The sequence below is a fragment of the Tachysurus vachellii genome, chromosome 7 (assembly GCF_030014155.1).
Source record: "Tachysurus vachellii isolate PV-2020 chromosome 7, HZAU_Pvac_v1, whole genome shotgun sequence".
Lineage (NCBI taxonomy): Eukaryota > Metazoa > Chordata > Actinopteri > Siluriformes > Bagridae > Tachysurus > Tachysurus vachellii.
Window position 1 is genome coordinate 26873942 of NC_083466.1, and position 20051 is coordinate 26893992.

At 39.0% G+C, this 20051-nt stretch overlaps 1 protein-coding gene across 1 annotated transcript in view; it reads left to right on the forward strand.

The window, feature by feature from the left end:
- The window catches only part of LOC132849037 (dynamin-3-like), a 42636-nt gene extending 25836 nt beyond the window's left edge, over positions 1-16800 (forward strand). The window contains exons 16-21 of the mRNA XM_060875204.1: positions 9373-9482; positions 9831-9942; positions 10265-10429; positions 11311-11549; positions 12450-12623; positions 15301-16800. Of these exons, the coding sequence (XP_060731187.1) occupies positions 9373-9482; positions 9831-9942; positions 10265-10429; positions 11311-11549; positions 12450-12623; positions 15301-15340 (840 nt within the window). The 3' untranslated portion in view covers positions 15341-16800. The remainder of the gene's footprint in view (positions 1-9372; positions 9483-9830; positions 9943-10264; positions 10430-11310; positions 11550-12449; positions 12624-15300) is intronic.
- The last annotated feature ends 3251 nt before the right edge of the window (positions 16801-20051 follow it).

Sequence of the window (20051 nt, forward strand, 5' to 3'; positions counted from 1 at the left end):
CACTCACCACAACTCAGTGTTCAAGACTACACACACTACACACACCACAACTCAGTGTTCAACACTACACACACTACACACACACCACAACTCAGTGTTCAACACTACACACACTACACACATCACAACTCAGTGTTCAACACTACACACACCACAACTCAGTGTTCAACTCTACACACATTACACACACACACCACAACTCAGTGTTCAACACTACACACACCACAACTCAGTGTTCAACACTACACACACTACACACACCACAACTCAGTGTTCAACACTACACACACTACACACACCACAACTCAGTGTTCAACACTACACACACTATACACACAACAACTCAGTGTTCAACTCTACACACACTACACACACACCACAACTCAGTGTTCAACACTACACACACTACACGCACCACAACTCAGTGTTCAACACTACACACACCACAACTCAGTGTTCAACTCTACACACATTACACACACACCACAACTCAGTGTTCAACACTACACACACTACACACACCACAACTCAGTGTTCAACACTACACACACTACACACACCACAACTCAGTGTTCAACACTACACACACTACACACACCACAACTCAGTGTTCAACACTACACACACTACACACACAACAACTCAGTGTTCAACTCTACACACACTACACACACCACAACTCAGTGTTCAACACTACACACACCACAACTCAGTGTTCAGCACTACACACACTACACACACCACAACTCAGTGTTCAACACTACACACACTACACACACAACAACTCAGTGTTCAACTCTACACACACTACACACACACCACAACTCAGTGTTCAACACTACACACACTACACACATCACAACTCAGTGTTCAACACTACACACACCACAACTCAGTGTTCAACACTACACACACTACACTCACCACAACTCAGTGTTCAAGACTACACACACTACACACACCACAACTCAGTGTTCAACACTACACACACTACACACACACCACAACTCAGTGTTCAACACTACACACACTACACACATCACAACTCAGTGTTCAACACTACACACACCACAACTCAGTGTTCAACTCTACACACATTACACACACACCACAACTCAGTGTTCAACACTACACACACTACACACACCACAACTCAGTGTTCAACACTACACACACTACACACACAACAACTCAGTGTACAACTCTACACACACTACACACACACCACAACTCAGTGTTCAACACTACACACACACACCACAACTCAGTGTTCAACACTACACACACACCACAAGTCAGTGTTCAACACTACACACACTACACACACCACAATTCAGTGTTCAACACTACACACACTAAACACACACCATGACTCAGTGTTCAACTCTACACACACTACACACACTACACACACAACAACTCAGTGTTTAACACTACACACACTATACACACACCACAATTCAGTGTTCAACACTACACACACACCACAACTTAGTGTTCAACACTACACACACACCACAACTCAGTGTTCAACACTACACACACTACACACACACCAAAACTCAGTGTTCAACACTACACACACACATCACGACTCACTGTTTAACACTACACACACCACAAGTCAGTGTTCAACACTACACACACTACACACACCACAATTCAGTGTTCAACACTACACACACTCAACACACACCACAACTCAGTGTTCAACACTACATACACTACACACACCACAACTCAGTGTTCAACACACACACACCACAACTCAGTGTTCAACATTACACACACACCACAATTCAGTGTTCAACAATACACACACCACAACTTAGAGTTCAACACTACACATACTACACACACCACGACTCAGTGTTCAACACTACACACACCACAACTCAGTGTTCAACACTACACACACCACAACTCAGTGTTCAACACTACACACACCACGACTCAGTGTTCAACACTATACCCACACCACAACTCAGAGTTCAACACTACACATACTACACACAGCACAACTCAGTGTTCAACACTACACACACTAAACACACACCACGACTCAGTGTGCAACAGTACACACACTACACACACACCACAACTCAGTGTTCAATACTACACACACATCACAACTCAGTGTTCAACAATACACACACCACAACTCAGTGTTCAACACTACACATTCTACACACACTACAACTCAGTGTTCAATGCTACACACACCACAACTCATTGTTCAACACTAAACATACACCGTGACTCAGTGTTCAACACTATACACACACCACAACTCAGTGTTCAACACTACACGCACCACGACTCAGTGTTCAACACCACACACACAACAACTCAGTGTTCAACACTACACACACCACGAATCAGTCTTCAACACTATACACACACCACAACTCAGTGTTCAACACTACACACACCACGACTCAGTATTCAACTCTATACACACTATACACGCACCACGACTCAGTGTTCAACACCACACACACAACAACTCAGTGTTCAACACTACACACACCACGAATCAGTCTTCAACACTATACACACACCACAACTCAGTGTTCAACACTACACACACCACGACTCAGTATTCAACTCTATACACACTACACACGCACCACGACTCAGTGTTCAACACCACACACACAACAACTCAGTGTTCAACACTACACACACCACGAATCAGTCTTCAACACTACACACACCACCACTCAGTGTTCAACACTACACACACACCACACTTCAGTGTTTAAGGCTACACACACCACAACTCAGTGTTCAACACTACACACACACCATGACTCAGTGTTCAACACAATACACACACCACGACTCAGTGTTCAACACTACACACACACCACACTTCAGTGTTTAAGGCTACACACACCACAACTCAGTGTTCAACACAATACACACACCACAACTCAGTGTTCAACAATACACACACCACACTTCAGTGTTTAAGGCTACACACACCACAACTCAGTGTTCAACACGATACACACTACACACACACCACACCTCAGTGTTCAACACTACACACACACACCACGAATCAGTCTTCAACACTACACACCACCACTCAGTGTTCAACACTACACACACACCACATTTCAGTGTTCAACACTACACACACTACACACACACCACAACTCAGTGTTCAACACTACACACACACCACAACTCAGTTTTCAACACACTACACACACCACAACTCAGTGTTCAACACACTATACATGCTACAAACCCCACAACTCAGTGTTCAGTATACTACACACACCATATCTCAGTGTTCAATACATGACACACACTCTTTCACACAAATTTCCTCAACAATTCACACTCCTCATATATGCCATACATCTCACACACTACACAAACTCAAAGTTTTATCTCCAAACCTCAGACATACTGCTGTGTTTTATTTACTGCCTCCAAGAGAAAGAAAGATAGAAAGAGAGAGAGAGACTGATGAGTGACTGCATATGGAAGACTGCTACAAAAACACTGACACTGGAGTCTCCTTCTATTTAACATTTAGATTTGTTTCCATGTATGTCCATATTTATATTTTATTATTTATATAATATATATTTATATTTTATTTGGTTAAATAAATGGTTAATTCCATTATATTCCACTATTAATTTAATTAATAGTGGGATTATCTTTATATAACAAGGACAAAGGCAAAAAGCATTTCACTCTATGTCACAAATACAATATGAATTTGTTAGCACTAGGTACAGCGTAGAAGTCCCCTGTGGAAGTGGTTTCTATGGAAACTGTCTCTGAGTTCTTTTTTTTCTTTTTTTTTAAAGTAAACACTTGACTCTTGAAGGAAAATGATTCAACAGTAACAATGTCATTAACAGATAGTGTTAATACTGGTTAAATGCAGATTTTAAGAATGTTCACTTGCTAAGTTTTATTATTATTATTATTATTATTATTATTATTATTATTATTATTGTTATTATTATTATTATTCATTTATTTACTTATTTATTTTTTTATTTTTATATAGTGTGACTACAGTTTAAATTACAGGACTTCACTTTAAACCAGTCGGTTTTCCTCGTATTAGATCTCTCTGTGCTTCTGAGTCCATTTGGGAGTAGAAGCATTTGCTCTGTGACTTTAACACAGCTGGAGCCTGTCCAAGTCAACCTAGCTCTCTCTCTCTCTCCCTCTCTCTCTCTCTCTCTCTCACAAACACACACTCAATCACACACACACTGTATACACACTCACACATACACACCACAAAAACACACTCACACACCACAAACACACACTAACACATACACACACAAAACTCATACATACACAGACACATGCACAACACACGCACACATACTGACATACAATCATTCAAACACACAAACACACACACATTTTTTTTACGTTCCCTCTGCCAAAATCTTATTCACATTCCTGGCTGGAAAAGTGACATTAGACTTTTTGTGTGAGTGTATATGTGTGTGTGTGTGTGTGTGTGTGTGTGTGTGTGTGTGTGTGTGTGTGAAAACACAAGCAGCCAATCAGCTCTCTATGAGCAAATCCCACACTGCCCTATACATTTCCTTGCTTCTTCCTCTCAGAGCTCTGAAAATGTCTCTCTTACATTTCTGTACACACTCAACACTCAACACACACTCTGAAATCAGTGAACACATGCAGATAACATGAACACAACCATCTGAAACCTGTTGCTAGAAGGATGAGAGCTGGTGAGCATGCAGGCGTTGGACATGTTAGAAGCCCAGAATCCTTCACTCTAAAGCTGAAAAGCCATCAGCCTGAACTCACTAGCTTTCATTACACCAGGAAATGTCACTATTTAAAGTAAACACCTCTACAGAGCTTCGTTTGAGTCAAGTCGTTTCATTTAATTTTTAAAAGACATAGATGTTCATCGAAAAACGGAACAGAAGACTAAAAACAGGCAGTTTTATATATTTCTAGATTTCTAGAGCCCTGAAAAATTCCAGCCATGAGATTAAAAGGAACAAAACAGGAACAAATCTGTGTTCAGATAATTTAACAATCCAGCAGCTACTGTAAACATCCACCAAAATTCTGGTTACACTGTTAGATAGAAATACTGACACTGTCTCTCTCTGTCTCTCTCTCTCTCTCTCTCTCTCTCTCTCTCTCTCACACACACACACACACACACACACACATACACACACACTCTCTCTCTCTCTACAGGCCAAACAGCAGCAGGCGATTACACTGACTGCTAATAAAACACAGCAAACACTGTTTCTGGAATCATTACACAGATCCTGAGAAAAAATCTTTGAAATCACTTAAAACCTTTGAGTCTCAGCAAAGCCACATTTTTGTTTGGAAATAAATTTAATCTTGTTTATTCCTATGCTGCTGTAAATACCTAAGACTCAACAATAACAAGGAAGTCATCTGAAGTGGCGTCGCATTGAAATTTTATTTCTGACTGTGGTTTAAGACTCTATTGCTTGTGCTTTTGGTAGCAATAAAAAATTTTCCTGTGTTTGAGTTGGCTCCAGCATCGGCAAAGCCCGCTGACATTTGTGAAACCGCAGCATTCCTACGTTTTTTGTTTTTTTTTTAACCGACAATCTACGTAGGACTCACAAACCAGTACATGCTCCATTTTTTTCCAGCCTAAGAAGCTTGCATGCTTTTAGACTTAATCCCAATATTTTTCAAATCATATTTAACCCATGCATTGCTTAAGGAATTGGTATCATTTTTATCATTTTTACTTAAGTGCAAAATAAGAAAAGAAGCCTTGAGAGAAGAGAACTGCAAAAGATTGACGTACAGTTTTATAAACGCAGGAGCTTAGTGATTAGAGATGTGCATCCTCACCCAGTCTAACCAATGTGCAGACTACTGTACACTCACATATCCATGAACAGGTAGTCTGAACACTGGGCAGACGGAGGAGAGCAGTAAAGCGTTGCCCTTTCTGTTGGGAGAGATATGTCTCCTTCATCCTCCCTCCTCCTCCTCTTGCTAGGGAGCTCGAAAAATCCCGATAGTAGTCCGTTATTTTCAACTGCAATCTGGCCTCTGAAACGCATAATCATTTGCTTGGTTTGTTGGTTGGTTGCTTTGTTTGGTTTGTTGGTTGGTTTGGTTGGTTGGTTGGTTCTGCAGCAACAGAATACTTTTTTTTTGTCCTGGTCCTAACAGTGTCCCATGTTGCACGAGCCGCATCCAGCCTTGACGTGGCACGTTCGTTCAGACGACCGCTGGGAATTTGGGGCGTGCTTTCGTGGAAGAGATATTAGCAAGGGGAAAAAAGAACGTCCAAGAGGCAGTGAGGAAAGAGGATAGGAGAGAAGAAGAGACGAGACGAGAAGAGAGGGAGGGACCCAAGGTTCCATATATGGGATAGACGTTCCGGGGTCCTCCAAAGAGCCAGACTATGTTTTGCAGAGTGGATTACAGCGAGTCAATCCCAAGAGCTCAAGTCCCAGATCTCTTTCATCTCAGAGGTCTGGATACCTTCAGCCTAAGCTTAGAGGAGTTTCTAGTGGCTTCTCTGGTGTTCTTGTGTCCAGCCTCGGCACTCGTCCTCTGCCTGCACTCTTTCTCCTCCTCTCGCACGTTCCTCCTGCTGTTAAGTACTACCAGATGTTTAGCCTTAATGCCAGGCTGTCATTTAATCTCCCAGCCTTTCTCTCACTCTCTCTTCGTTCTCCTCAAGAAAACATTCGAGGCAGGAAGTGGGGCCCTCTGGAATGGAGGGGAAATATTTAAGAAATAAATAAAGAGGGTGGAGGAGACTTTCTGAACTGCACAGCATCATTAATATTTACATGTGGACCTTTTGAACTTTGAGCCTCACCTATTTGCTGCAATACTTTCTTCACCTCCATCCTCATAAGCACAGTTAAAACAGAAGGCTTAACCTGAGCCTTCAAATACATGGAGGGGAAATAATGGTGTTCTTAAACCGCAGCATGTTTTAATGCCTTCCATATGTGCTACTTCTCTTTGTCAGTTCCCATGTCTTTTATCTCTGTGCCATAGCTCACCCTTTGCTTCTCTTGTTTTCATTTCATTCCTATTGTACAACTCTATCTTTAGTTTTCCTATGGTGTCTGTGTAGACTAAACGGGACAAAAGTATGTTCACCCCTAACACCCATATGTGGTTCTTCCCCAAACTGTGATCACCAAGTTGGAAGCATGCGATTATATAGAAAGTCTTTGTGTGCTGTTGCACAATTGTGTAAGCTCTGTGAACACATGGTGTGGAGTTGAAGAACTAGAGCGCTGAACACTTTTGGGAGGAACTGGCACACTGACTGTGTGCCTGAGCTCACTAATGCACTTGTAGCTGAATGGCTATACATTAATCCACTCCAGAATAGTGGATGCTAATATAACAACAAAGAAATAGGGAATTTACCTGGAATGGTATATGAAAGTAATCATGTGTTATGTGATCCTTGTGTCTGCAAACTATGACTGAAATTTAAATTTGACAAAAGGTTAACAACTGACAGACCAAACTATTCAATCAATTAACCAAACAATCATGGTTACTTCTATGGAACAGTCTCACAGGCCCCTAGTTAAGAAGTGAGAGATTTCTAATCAGGACCTGCTCATGGATTCTACTGTATATCAGATCCCCCATCATTACCTCCATCACATTCTCTCAAGAGGGCAGTTCAGCACTCAGCTAAGTGAACAACTCTAAGAAGAACTACTGATCTGCCAATGTTGGCTCCTTGAACAAGGCCCTTGACTCTGTCTGTTCCTGGGTGCTGTATCATGGCTGACCCTGTGCCCTGACCCCAACTTACTATTGAGTTGGAATATCTGAAAAAAAAAAGATTCACTGTGTTAATTCATATGTGAAAAAAATGCTTCTTCTTTATTTGTAAAAATTTATCTCAGCTTTTTAGTTGGTGCTTAAACAGAAGGGGTTATCATAGTTCATATTGTTAAGATATTGGCTTTACTGACTGAAAGGTTGGGAGTTCAAATTATGCTGCTGCTTACAGTATCCCTAACTGAGATAAATGGGATAAAGGTAAGCCACTGTAGATAAGGACGACTGCCAAATGGCCTAAAAGCAAAAACTAAGTATTTAAGCACAATTGAGATCTTTTCACATTTAAAACAGATGTATTGCATTTCAGAATCTGAAACACAACATGATCACTTTCATGAGTTGTGTCTTATTTATAGCTGAGAGTTAAAGCATTTAAAGGTAAATGTCATAATTTGATTGCAATTCAGCCTTTAATTCTTAAAAACTATAAACTTTTTTAAACTAGAGACATTAAGGGCTTTCTATTAGACGTCTTCATATTGCAGTATTGCAGATGGACATTTACATCAACTGTAATAACGCTTCCCAATATTTCTGCCCCTGTCTTTTTCCAGCAGAGTCTTCTCCATGCTAGTAGTTTTATCCAGAGCGATCATGCCTTCGGGTTTTCATTCCAGACTGATACTGTAGGAGAAACACCTGGTAGTCGTTATAAGACTCAGAACAATTGATTAAATGAGTGAAATCAGGTGTGACTCCTGATTGGCTGGAATGAAAACCTGCAGCTACAGTACACTGAGTCTGGGGATTAAATCAGAAACATCTGTTTCAGACGTCTAATTTAGATCAGGAAATTAACTTAGATTAGGAAAGTCCCTTTCTGAGATAAAAAAAAAGTACAACTCAAATTCCCTTTTAATTTCAGCAGAGTTCTTTTTATCCAATTATTAAAAAAAGATATATAAAATTGATTCACGTTATTCGTGAACTTTTCACAATAGTAAAAGAATTACACTGTTTTGGATCATAGAAAGTACTTTACCTGAGTATTCACAAATAGAAAGCTAGAAATCTAGACTAGGTGTCTTTTATTGGGAAAAAGTTGCGGTTACACCAAACTTTTACCTTATTGTGTTTTTGCTCCTTGACAAAAAATTGCTGTCTCATCCCCTGAATTTCCGATAATTACAGCACGTGTCCTGATTTTAATCTTGTCTTAAAGGATCTTTTTCCTGAGGTGTGTATGTGTGTAACCGCTATATCCTAACACCTAAAATCAACTCATAAAACAGTGCATTAACTGTTGCGCATGTTTGATATTATTTACTCAACATTTTGTAATCGAGGAAAGGACACACAAAAGTCTTGACATCCTACCTAAAGGACAGAACTGTCACTCACTATGTCGAATTTCTTCACAGGAAATTGTGTAATATTCCAGGTTCTGGGAAAATTGTGTCAAATCTGTGGTCATTTTTTTCTTAGCAATCGTCTCATGTAGCACAAATGTAATCAGGATTATTGTAAAGCCTGTCAATGTGGTTCTTGCTGAGGTTTCTGGGTTTTATTCTGCAGGAGAAAGAGAAAAAGTACATGCTGCCTCTGGACAACCTGAAGGTCAGGGATGTGGAAAAGGGCTTCATGTCCAGCAAGCACATGTTTGCCATCTTCAATACAGAACAACGGTACAGAGCCAACACTAACCCCTAACCCCTAACCCTATCCCCTAACCATAAAATATAGCCAGCTAGAGTTTTATTAGCAAATGAAAGACTTTTTTGGTGATATTGTTAAAAAAGAAAACAATTAACTCATGTAAAAGGTTACTTCTTATTATATATATATATATATATATATATATATATATATATATATATATATATATATATATATATATAGTCACTAGCAAATATATAGTCACTAGCAAATATTAGATGTTCTTACTGAATATTTCACGTTTGCAGATATGAGTCATGTTATGAGATCTGCTGTTAGCCTTGGGTCAGTTTATTTGACCAATCTCTGTTTTTCAGAAATGTCTTCAAGGACAATCGCTTCCTAGAGCTGGCTTGCAACACGCAGGAAGAGGTGGACAGCTGGAGAGCGTCCCTGCTCCGTGCTGGTGTTTACCCCGAGAAATCTTCGGTCAGTGACCGCTAGTGATGCGCAGGTGTAGAAGCAACAGAGCTCATGCAGCTCCTTAACCTTCCACAGCCAACGAGATTAGGTCATCAAAATTTAATACAGCACAATGTACTCCATCACCTGCTTTCAGTTATTCCCTCACTTTTAATGAGCATGTTTGGAAACAGTGATGTGTGGGCCAGGGGGTGGGTGGTGGTGGTGGTGGTGTTGGTGGGGGTTAAATTCCTAAGGAGAAATGCTGGCAAGTTAAAGTTATTCTCCTATCCTAAAAGCACTCTACTCCCTTTTTGTTTCACACATCTAACTTTCTTCTACTTCTTAGGTGGATAGTGAGAGCTCTGGTACCACAGAGAACTTCTCCATGGATCCTCAGCTGGAGAGGAAGGTGGAGACTATCCGGAACCTGGTGGACTCCTACATGGCCATCGTCAACAAGTGCATCCGGGACCTCATGCCCAAGACCATCATGCACCTTATGATCAATAATGTAAGATCCTTTCATTTATACTGTAAAACAAATTTGGGGAAGTTCTTGTGCTGTAATGTTTAAATTGGACTCTGTCTGCATTATGGAATAATAAGCACAGATTTGAAGGACAAAGGTAAAAGATAGGTCCAAAGTCTTGAAGCTAAATTGAAGTAAGTACTACAGAATGTGAGTATGCTTATGACAACACTGTAATAAATTAAGTTATTTACCAAAGTGTAACTGAATGTTGTTCTTTAGGAATAAATAACCATGCTACTGGAACCTGCAGAACTTCTACTGAGTCATCATTAACAACTGCATGTTGTTATGAACCTTATAATCAATAGTGTAATATCCTTTTAGAAACTGCAGTGTGTGTGGCAGCAAAAGGGAAATTTTGTAATGTGTTAAACCCTTTTTACCAGTATGCTGGTGTTCGAAATTAGATTTCAATCAGTATAAAAAAATAAATGGTTATCTGGTCACGGCTCTGTTATAAAATGAGTCAGGTGATATATTTTTTTTTATTTTATTTTAGTTCTTGAAGACCATATTTTAGCTGCTTATGACCAAGCATTTTGGGCAAGATGCCATGAGCCTAAAATACTGTTCAAAGTCTGTTAACTTTCATATGAGCCTCATATTAACCACCACTGTGTAGTAAGACATAAAGAAATTCAGTGATCGACATGGACACAACAAAACAGGAGGAAATGTAGTTTGGCCTGTGTTTCTGGATTTTTAGTAATCCTAGATTTATTCAGTATATGGTAAACATATTCTGACACATGGTGTTAATGTCTGGGCTGGAAAAATGTAACCAGATGCTTAAAATGAAGAAACTAGTCACTTTGAGAGATTCTTCTGAGAGCATGTAGAAAACTGAATCTTTTTGGCAGGTGAAAGAGTTCATCAATGCAGAGCTGCTGGCTCAGCTGTACTCAGCTGGGGACCAGAACACGCTGATGGATGAGTCTCAGGAGCAGGTGCAACGTAGGGATGAGGTGTTGCGGACCCACCACGCGCTGAAGGAGGCATTAGCCATCATCGGAGACATCTCCACCAGCACCATCACCACTCCTCTGCCTCCTCCTGTGGACAGCTCCTGGCTTCAGCCTGGTTCTGGAGGCTCCCGCAGGTGACACCACTGCTCCAACAGTCTTCCACATATAAGTATTAGGGTTTACCAAAGTTAGTATTTTGTTGATGTTTTTTTGGGATTAACCTTCCAACAAGCCAAAATCTGATTATGTTTTACTCAATGGATGGTTATTGGCTTCTGCCTTAAGAAAGCAGTTTTAATTAGAGGGAAAAGTAATGCTCAGTGAAAACCATAAAAATATTGACAGCATCATTGCAGTACCAAAATGGCACACTAGGGGCTGCAATTCACAGACCATATATTTTACAATAATAGCAAACTAATTGTGAATTTTTTTTTGGTATTTAAATAAATACCACAAAAGTCTTTACAGTCTTTCCAGGATTTATTTTTTTTTGTGATTCTTGCAGCCAAAAATGCTTGAAGTTTTTTTGTGTTTTTTTCTTGCAATGTTCACAAAAAGACAGCTTTTAAAAAATTGCAATATCCTCCCCCTGAAAGATCACAGAGTTTGTTTGATTTTGTGTTAATTTGGAGAAAAATCTTGGAGAAACAACCTTCAGCTACATTGAGTTAATTCCAGTGTTAGCTGTGTGTACAGAATTTATGAAGACCAGTTGTTTTTAGCGCTTTAATTTAATAAAAATATTCTAATGAATCGAACATTTTTATGTTGTTCCATGAAACAATCCTTTTGAACAGAACATACAGATAAAATCTGCTTTTAGTCTTAAGAAACGAAATACGTTATTAATTCATGAATTGACAAATGAATTGCATTACTGACAGTTTCATCATTCCATTCCCCTAATGGTTTCCATTAAACATTCTTCATCTATGATATAAAGTAAAGCTGCTTCTTTGCTTCCATCATGTGCTGTCCAAATTCATTTATGATCAATGATTCCCTCACTGCTGTTGCTTCTGCCCCTTCAGATCTCCTCCTCCAAGCCCCACTGCCCCACGCAGGATGTCGGCAGGTCAGAGGCCAGCAGGCCGGGGGGCTCCGCCTCCTCCGTCACGCCCAGGGCCTCTTGGTCCCTTCAACAACAGTGGGGATAGTCCACAGGTTCCCAACCGCCCAAACCGTGCTCCTCCCAGCATTCCCAGGTGAGATTTACATTTACATTTTCAACATTTGGCAAATGCCCTTATCCAGAGTGACATACAAAAGTGCTTAAGACTATCATTGAATGCATGAACTCTGGTTCACTATGCTACAGACTTAAGATACCATGAGCAGTACGATGAGTGATGAGGGCTTTGAGGTAAGAGGGAGCTGGTCCATTTGGCTTTGTAGGCAAGCATCAGTGTTTTGAATCTAATGCGTGCAGCTACCGGAAGCCAGTGGAGTGATTGCAGCAGCGGGGTGGAATGCAAGAACTTAGGCAGGTTGAAAACAAGTCATACAGCTGCATTTTGGATCATTTGCAGAGAACAAATTGCATTCATAGGTAGACCTGCCAGCAGTGTAGAGTCTGCATGGAGCCCATGTCACTCCTCTCCATGTTACCTGATATGAGCGTCTTTTCAGGTAGGAAGCAAACCATTCACATGCTCACAAATCCCAAGACTCCTGTGGGTGTACAAAAGAATCTTGTAGTTTACCGTATCAAACGCTTCTGAAAGGTCGAGGAAGGGCAGAAGGTCTTGTGAGATGGTCTGGAGCATAGTGGATGGGAGTGGATCCAATGGGCAGGTGGTAGGATTGGAAGACTGGATGAGTTGTAAGGTCGCTTCTGAGATCTTACCTGAGTCACAGGTGTGTACCAATGTCTGAAGGAGCGAGGTTACAAGTTTGTTCCAAGTTCTCCAGATGATTTGCTGTAGAGAGTCATTCAGCTTGAGCCAGATGATGTTTCTAGAAGCAGGTTTTCACTAAAGAACACACACCTAACATGTCCTGGCTGATTGCTTACATTTACTGTGAAAATTGATCATTTTTTTTGGTAACTCAAGAAAATACAAGGTAAGGCTGTATTTTCTTTTTTTTACTTGTAGTCCACATTTGAATGTTTCTTCTGAGCTGATGTTACAGCTGTAACCTATTTTTTTCAATTCATTCAGAGGTGAACTGAGACATAGTAAGTATTGAAGATGAAGCAGAGTAAAACATATGTTGACTGAACACACGTGAGCTGTGATGAAGCTGAGACATGGTATTGAGGAAAAATGTACCATTATTTTTCCACAGGTTTCAAGTTCAGAAAAGCAATAACATGAGAACTTTGGTGACATGAGTGTTTGACCGTTTTTTATTGTAGCCAATTACAAAATATTTGGAGAACGTAGCTGCATGTTTAAGAGATCTTCAGGATTTCACAGTCATTGCAGAAATCCTTGATTTTGTGTCTTTTTCCAGAATTTGAATTGCAAGTTACAATGCAAGTTTTTTGTATATTGAGTAAATCTAATTGAATTGGTGAAGCACATGACTCTTCTTTTAAACTCCTAGCAGTGAAAACACACTTTTAAATTTTAGTTTAATTTATTTTAGTAATTAGTTTTTTTTCCTCACCCACAAATGTTATTCTAATATTCAACAAAGATGTACGAGTTTTATGAATCTGTCGGCTTTTCCGTGATAGCTGTTAATTCTACACATTTAAAACATTCTACACATTTAAAACATCACAAGAGCAGAAAAAGGAAAGAGCAGAAAAAAATAACTGTTAGTTATTGAAATGAGAACAGAATTAGAAAGAAACAAAGTCATCGTAATAATAAAAAAAAACAAAAACACTTTATATGTGGTTGCATATCTTCATACATATAATTAGCAAGAAATGAAAGTTGATATCCGTCTCATATTGGTCTTGTGGTCTCATACACAATTGTCTTTAGTTTACAGCAAAACAGAAATTAAGTGGTCTTGTCGTTCCAATAGTTTCGGATGGGACGGTTCTTTTAAAGAACAGATGAGCATTTATTGCAGTGCTGGATTTTGCAAAACATTATTATTATTAGTAGTAGTAGTAGTAGTAGTAGTAGTAGTAGTAGTAGTAGTAGAAGAAGCAGCACCAGTCTGCCCCTAGTGGTGTTCAATCGCCCCTCATTTGTATATTAGTTTTGAGGATCTCTCAGTAAGTCATGTGAAGCTACTCTGAATGATTGAGTCCTGGGTCATGAGCACAGTGAGTTTCTCTGGAGTATATCAATCTCAATAAGCCACTTCATTCAGATGTCACTTTAAAATCTTCCCTAATCTCCCCCATATCTGTAATCTACTCCAGGATAAACTGCTGGCTAATAGCCTGGCGACCATCACATTAGTTTAACAGGAAAGGCTCCAAAACTTAGAACTAACAAATTAAATGTCAGTAGAAACAAATGTAAAGCCTATAATTACGAAGTAGTATTATAATTCTTTGTTCAAATGGCTGCATTTAAGCAGGATATTACTGCAAGTGTACCTGCAGAACTGTGGAACTTGCTGATTTATTTTGAGATGTGTGCAAACACACTTCTTTGGTGAAAATCAGTGAAAAAGCTGAACATCTGAAGTGAAGTGAGTGTCTTCTTCTAATGCTGTAAAAATGCATTTTGCTGTGTTTCAGGTTTCATTGCTTGAAGCCATGACATTAAAATAATAATCAACTGTGTTCTGTGGGGTTTTACTAATGAACTCACTAACCTACAGTATGTATGAACTGAAAAGAGTGTCTTCTGCTTCAGCTGACTACTATCCAGCCTACACTCACTAATTTTCTCCTCTTTTTTCTCTTTTTCCCCATCTATCACTTCCTCACTATCTTCCACTCATCCGTGCTCCTTATTTACCTTCCAGCCGCCGACCCCCACCTTCCCCTACCAGGCAAGTCCCGTAAAGGAGCCCAGCGGGATTCCTTTCTCCTGGACCAAGCACTCATACGCTCCTCAGATCTTATGTCACACAACCCTCTGATCCCTGAGCTTCAGCTCCTGCATGTCCCAGTCTTTATCTTCATTGCTTCCAGATCATTCCTAGACTCTTGTGTGTGCACATTAACCCCTGCAGTGCTAGTGTCCATGTTTAAGCCATGCTTGTTTCGTGCCGTGTCTCTGTGCCTGCGATCTGGATTGGCCAAGCAGGACTCAGAGCGAGTCCTACCCACAATCCCTAATGCACACATGCTCTCTCACTTCATCTGTGAAATCCATAGTAACCATGCCACACTTGCTGATCTCGGATCAGAGCAGGGAGGCTCCTCGTAGTGCATGTTTTGTTTTTAAGAGTATATTTTTATTTGTGTGTGTGTGTGTGTGTGTGTGTGTGTGCGTTTGCGCTCAGGTGTGTGCGGGTCGTGCTACCTTGCTACGTGAATAATATTTTTAGCGAGAGTGCGTGTGTATATTTGTGTATGTGTGTGTTTACATCAGTCTCCCCTGAAACAAAAGCCAATATGTAAAATAGTGTGTGTGTGTGTGTGTGAGAGTGTGTGTGTGTGTGTGTGTGTATCCGAGTTGGAGTTAAGACTAGTCTTTTTAACACACAGAACAGATGTTCTGAACTGACAAGTTGACTCAAAATATACATTACTTTGACTAAAATAATAAAAGAAATAAAACGGCCAGCAAGCTCTAGGTCTGATGATAACTATCTCATTGCTAAAGAGTTAAGACTGTTGATTAAAATGTTACTGATATACAATTTCTGCAGTACTTCCTGTGAGCTCTTTAAAAAAAATAAAAATAAAAGGTCAGATATTTTAATAAAATGAGTAGCTTGCTGTAATTCTGAATCTTGCAGTTGTTAAGGATTGTACATGGATACATGAGTGACAAGTTAAAGAAAAAAAAATTAACAAATGACGAGTGCAGAAGCTTTCAGCTGTTAAGTATCATGGTACACTTACCTTTCTGCCATTCTCTGTGGTACAGTATGTATAAAAAACCCAGGATGAAGTGGAATGTTAAATCAAGGGTAAATGTCAATGTGAAGGCGTAGAGTTGCTGTATGGACCGATCCACAGGGCTCACTGAATGATTCATGAGGAAGAAAACTATGTCCATCATATGTTGAGCTTTACAGTAACTGCATCATACGGTGGCCGGGAAGTGCAAAACAAATTAACAAAACCCAAACCAAATTAACAAAACCCAAAACACATTAACAAAACCCAAACCAAATTAACAAAACCCAAACCAAATTAACAAAACCCAAAACACATTAACAAAACCCAAAACACATTAACAAAACCCAAACCAAATTATCAAAACCCAAACCAAATTAACAAAACCCAAAACACATTAACAAAACCCAAAACACATTAACAAAACCCAAAACACATTAATAAAACCCAAACCAAATTAACAAAACCCAAACCAAATTAACAAGTCAGACAACCCGGAAGCGGTTGGTATAATTTGTGAATGGAAACTTACCGATCATCGGACGAGACACCTTTCATTCACCTTTATATCTTTAATGACAGTCGTCTTGTCCAATGATCGGTAAGTTTCCATTCACAAACTATACCTACCGCTTCCGGGTTGTCTGAATCGGTGCATGAAACACATTAACAAATCAGAAAACAAATTAACAAATCAGAAAACAAATTAACAAATCAGAAAACACAACGACATTTCAGACAACCCGGAAGCGGTTGGTATAGTTTGTGATTGGACAAGACACCTGTCACTCAAAGTATACATGAAGTTCAACAGTCTGCCACAGGGAAAAGTTGGAATGTATGGATGGAATGGATTACTGTGGATTAATTCTGTTATTTTCTTGAACGGAGAACTTTATACATTACACATAAGATTCCATACCTGTATATCTTTAGTGACAGGTGTCTTGTCCAATGATCGGTAAGTTTCCATTCAAAAACGATACACTACCGTTTCTGGGTTGTCTGACTTGTTGTTGTGTTTTCGAATTTGTTAATGTGTTTTCTGATTTGTTAATTTGGTTTGGGTTTTGTTAATTTGGTTTGGGTTTTGTTAATGTGTTTTCGGTTTTGTTAATTTGGTTTGGGTTTTATTAATGTGTTTTCGGTTTTGTTAATGTGTTTTCGGTTTTGTTAATTTGTTTTGCACTTCCCGGCCACCGTAGCATCACAACCTAAATTAACACCTAAGAGATTTTTGAGAAGCGTTCAACAGAGTTCTCCCTGACCCTCATCAACAGTGTAAGATTCAGAATAATGAAACAGCGATCCAGATGGACAATTGAGAAGAAAAAGACTAACATTTATATAAGTATTGAGACCAAGATCAAGACCAGCATTCTGTGAAACTTAGACATAGATCTAGAGCAGTACTGGCAAAGACTGTGGATCCAGATCAATCTTCAGAGTCTGAGATATGGATAAAGATTTGGTGCAAAAATTCTAAGTGGTTCGAGAGAAATCCAGGTAATGAAACATGTATCTAAAAGAATAAGCCTGAATAATATGTGGACCAAAATTTACAACCAGGCAATCGTGACCAAATTTCAGAGTTGAGTTGAACGTCCAGACCGAGATTCTGTGTAATGAGACCCAAATTCTGATGCCAAGATCAGACCTAGATTTTGTTTATGTCTGCCCAAGACCATGATAATCTCAACTCCAGCTCCAATGTGTGGTATGTGTTCTGCACGTTGATTCATGGTGTGCATGTTGTGTTTGATGGTGCGTCGGTTTTGGCAGCGTGTTTGTTCATGTTTTGTTCCCATCAGTGATCAACACTACTGTACTGCTGATGTTGAAACGAAGCCCTTACCTCATGTAGTCATTATTCTGACCATGTGCCCGTGTCGTATAAGCAGCCCTGTTTACAAGCTTGCTGAATGATCAAATCCTGAGACATACCTAACCATCCAACTAAACACACAACTCACACTGAACATGACAATTACACTATCCTGTCAGCTATACAGTAACTGTGCAATGTGGCGATGTGTGTTACTTGAAGTTGAAAAAGTAATAATAGTGATTTATTTTTTTTTATTAGACGCTGGATAGGTAATTAATTCCGACCAGACTGCCATAAAGGTGTACAGGAAGTGAATGTTATTTATGTTCTTCTCTGACGTTCTTTAACAAAAAATATTTGAATGTTGTCGGTGAAATTCTTAAGGAATCCACCTGTTTTTCAGCAACCTGTCTGTTCAGAAATCTGCGTTTATTCCACAGTGGTGTCGCGCCCCTAGACTTTATATTATGTAAGACTTAGAAATTCAACAAAACGTGTACTAGAAATTCAATTAAATTTGTACCCATTTGATGTGTTGTTTCTGTGGGTCTCTGTCCATTTAGTGTACTGCCGAGTCAAGCGGGTGGTTTTTGTTTGTACTTGGGATCCGTTTCGTTCTTATCGTCTCTTACTGTATCTCAGACTCCTGATTCATACTACTATACTGGCATGAATAAATTGTATTGCCAAAGCTAGTCATAGAATCAATCTATATATAATTATGCAACAGAACGTTACAGTGTTACATAAACATACACACATGCATACATACATTATATATAAATATATATACATACATACATACATTATATATATTTATATATATATATATATATATATATATATATATATATATATATATATATATATATATATATATATATATAATATTGTTCACTGGAGGAAATCAAGACACATGCCTCCGTTTTGTAAATGTGGTTCTTTTGAGGGATATGTAAACTGTATTAGTGATTATATTCCTTATGTAATTCAATAAAACGTGTTGAAGACCGTTATTAGTGTGTTTTCTTGTGCAAGTTTCAGTACAAGGTGCAGATGTAGAGACTTATACAATCATGTTAGCAAGTGACAAAGAATCAGACATTTCAGTGATTTCAGCATATTTGATTTGATATATATATAAATAATTATATACGTAATGTGTGGCGGCTTCCTAAAAGAGGCTTTTATTGTCATTTTTTCAGCCTATGCTCTGAAATAGCCAGTGCACTGAAATGAAATGAGTTTTCTTCTAGGCCCCTGGTGGTACAGAGCTACACAAAACAACACAGACCTAAAATGAACTGACAAATAAAAAATGTGAAAACAAAACCTGAATTTTTCTGACAAGTGCCACAGAACACCTTCAGATGTCTTGTGAAGTCCAGGTCTCAATGACTCAATGACAAGAGCAGGTGGGTGTTAATGTTATGGCTTATCATTTTTTTTTTGTTTTTTTTTGTTTTTTTTGTGGTGTATTTAACAAATGTACATGGCACATATTTCATTTAGGTTTTGATTTTCTTTGGGTATTTCTTTTTTTTTTTCTTAAATTCAAATCCAATTCCAAAAAAAATGTTTGATATAATTTACATAAAAGTGAATTATCTGAGGTTCCCAGGAAAAAGTAGTCAAGAGCTGTTTAAACAAGACAGAGTTTGAACAAAAAAGAAAGAGATACTGCAATGAGGTAAGTTCATTTAAAGCATTCTATATAAGTAGCTTGTTTTCTATAGTAATTTTCCATTTATAGCATTTAGCAGACACAGTTGTCCATTGTACATTTTATTTCAATTTATACAACTGAGCAATTGAGGGTTAACGGCCTTCCTTAGGGGCCATGGACATGGAATTTGAAATCATGACCTTTCGATCAGT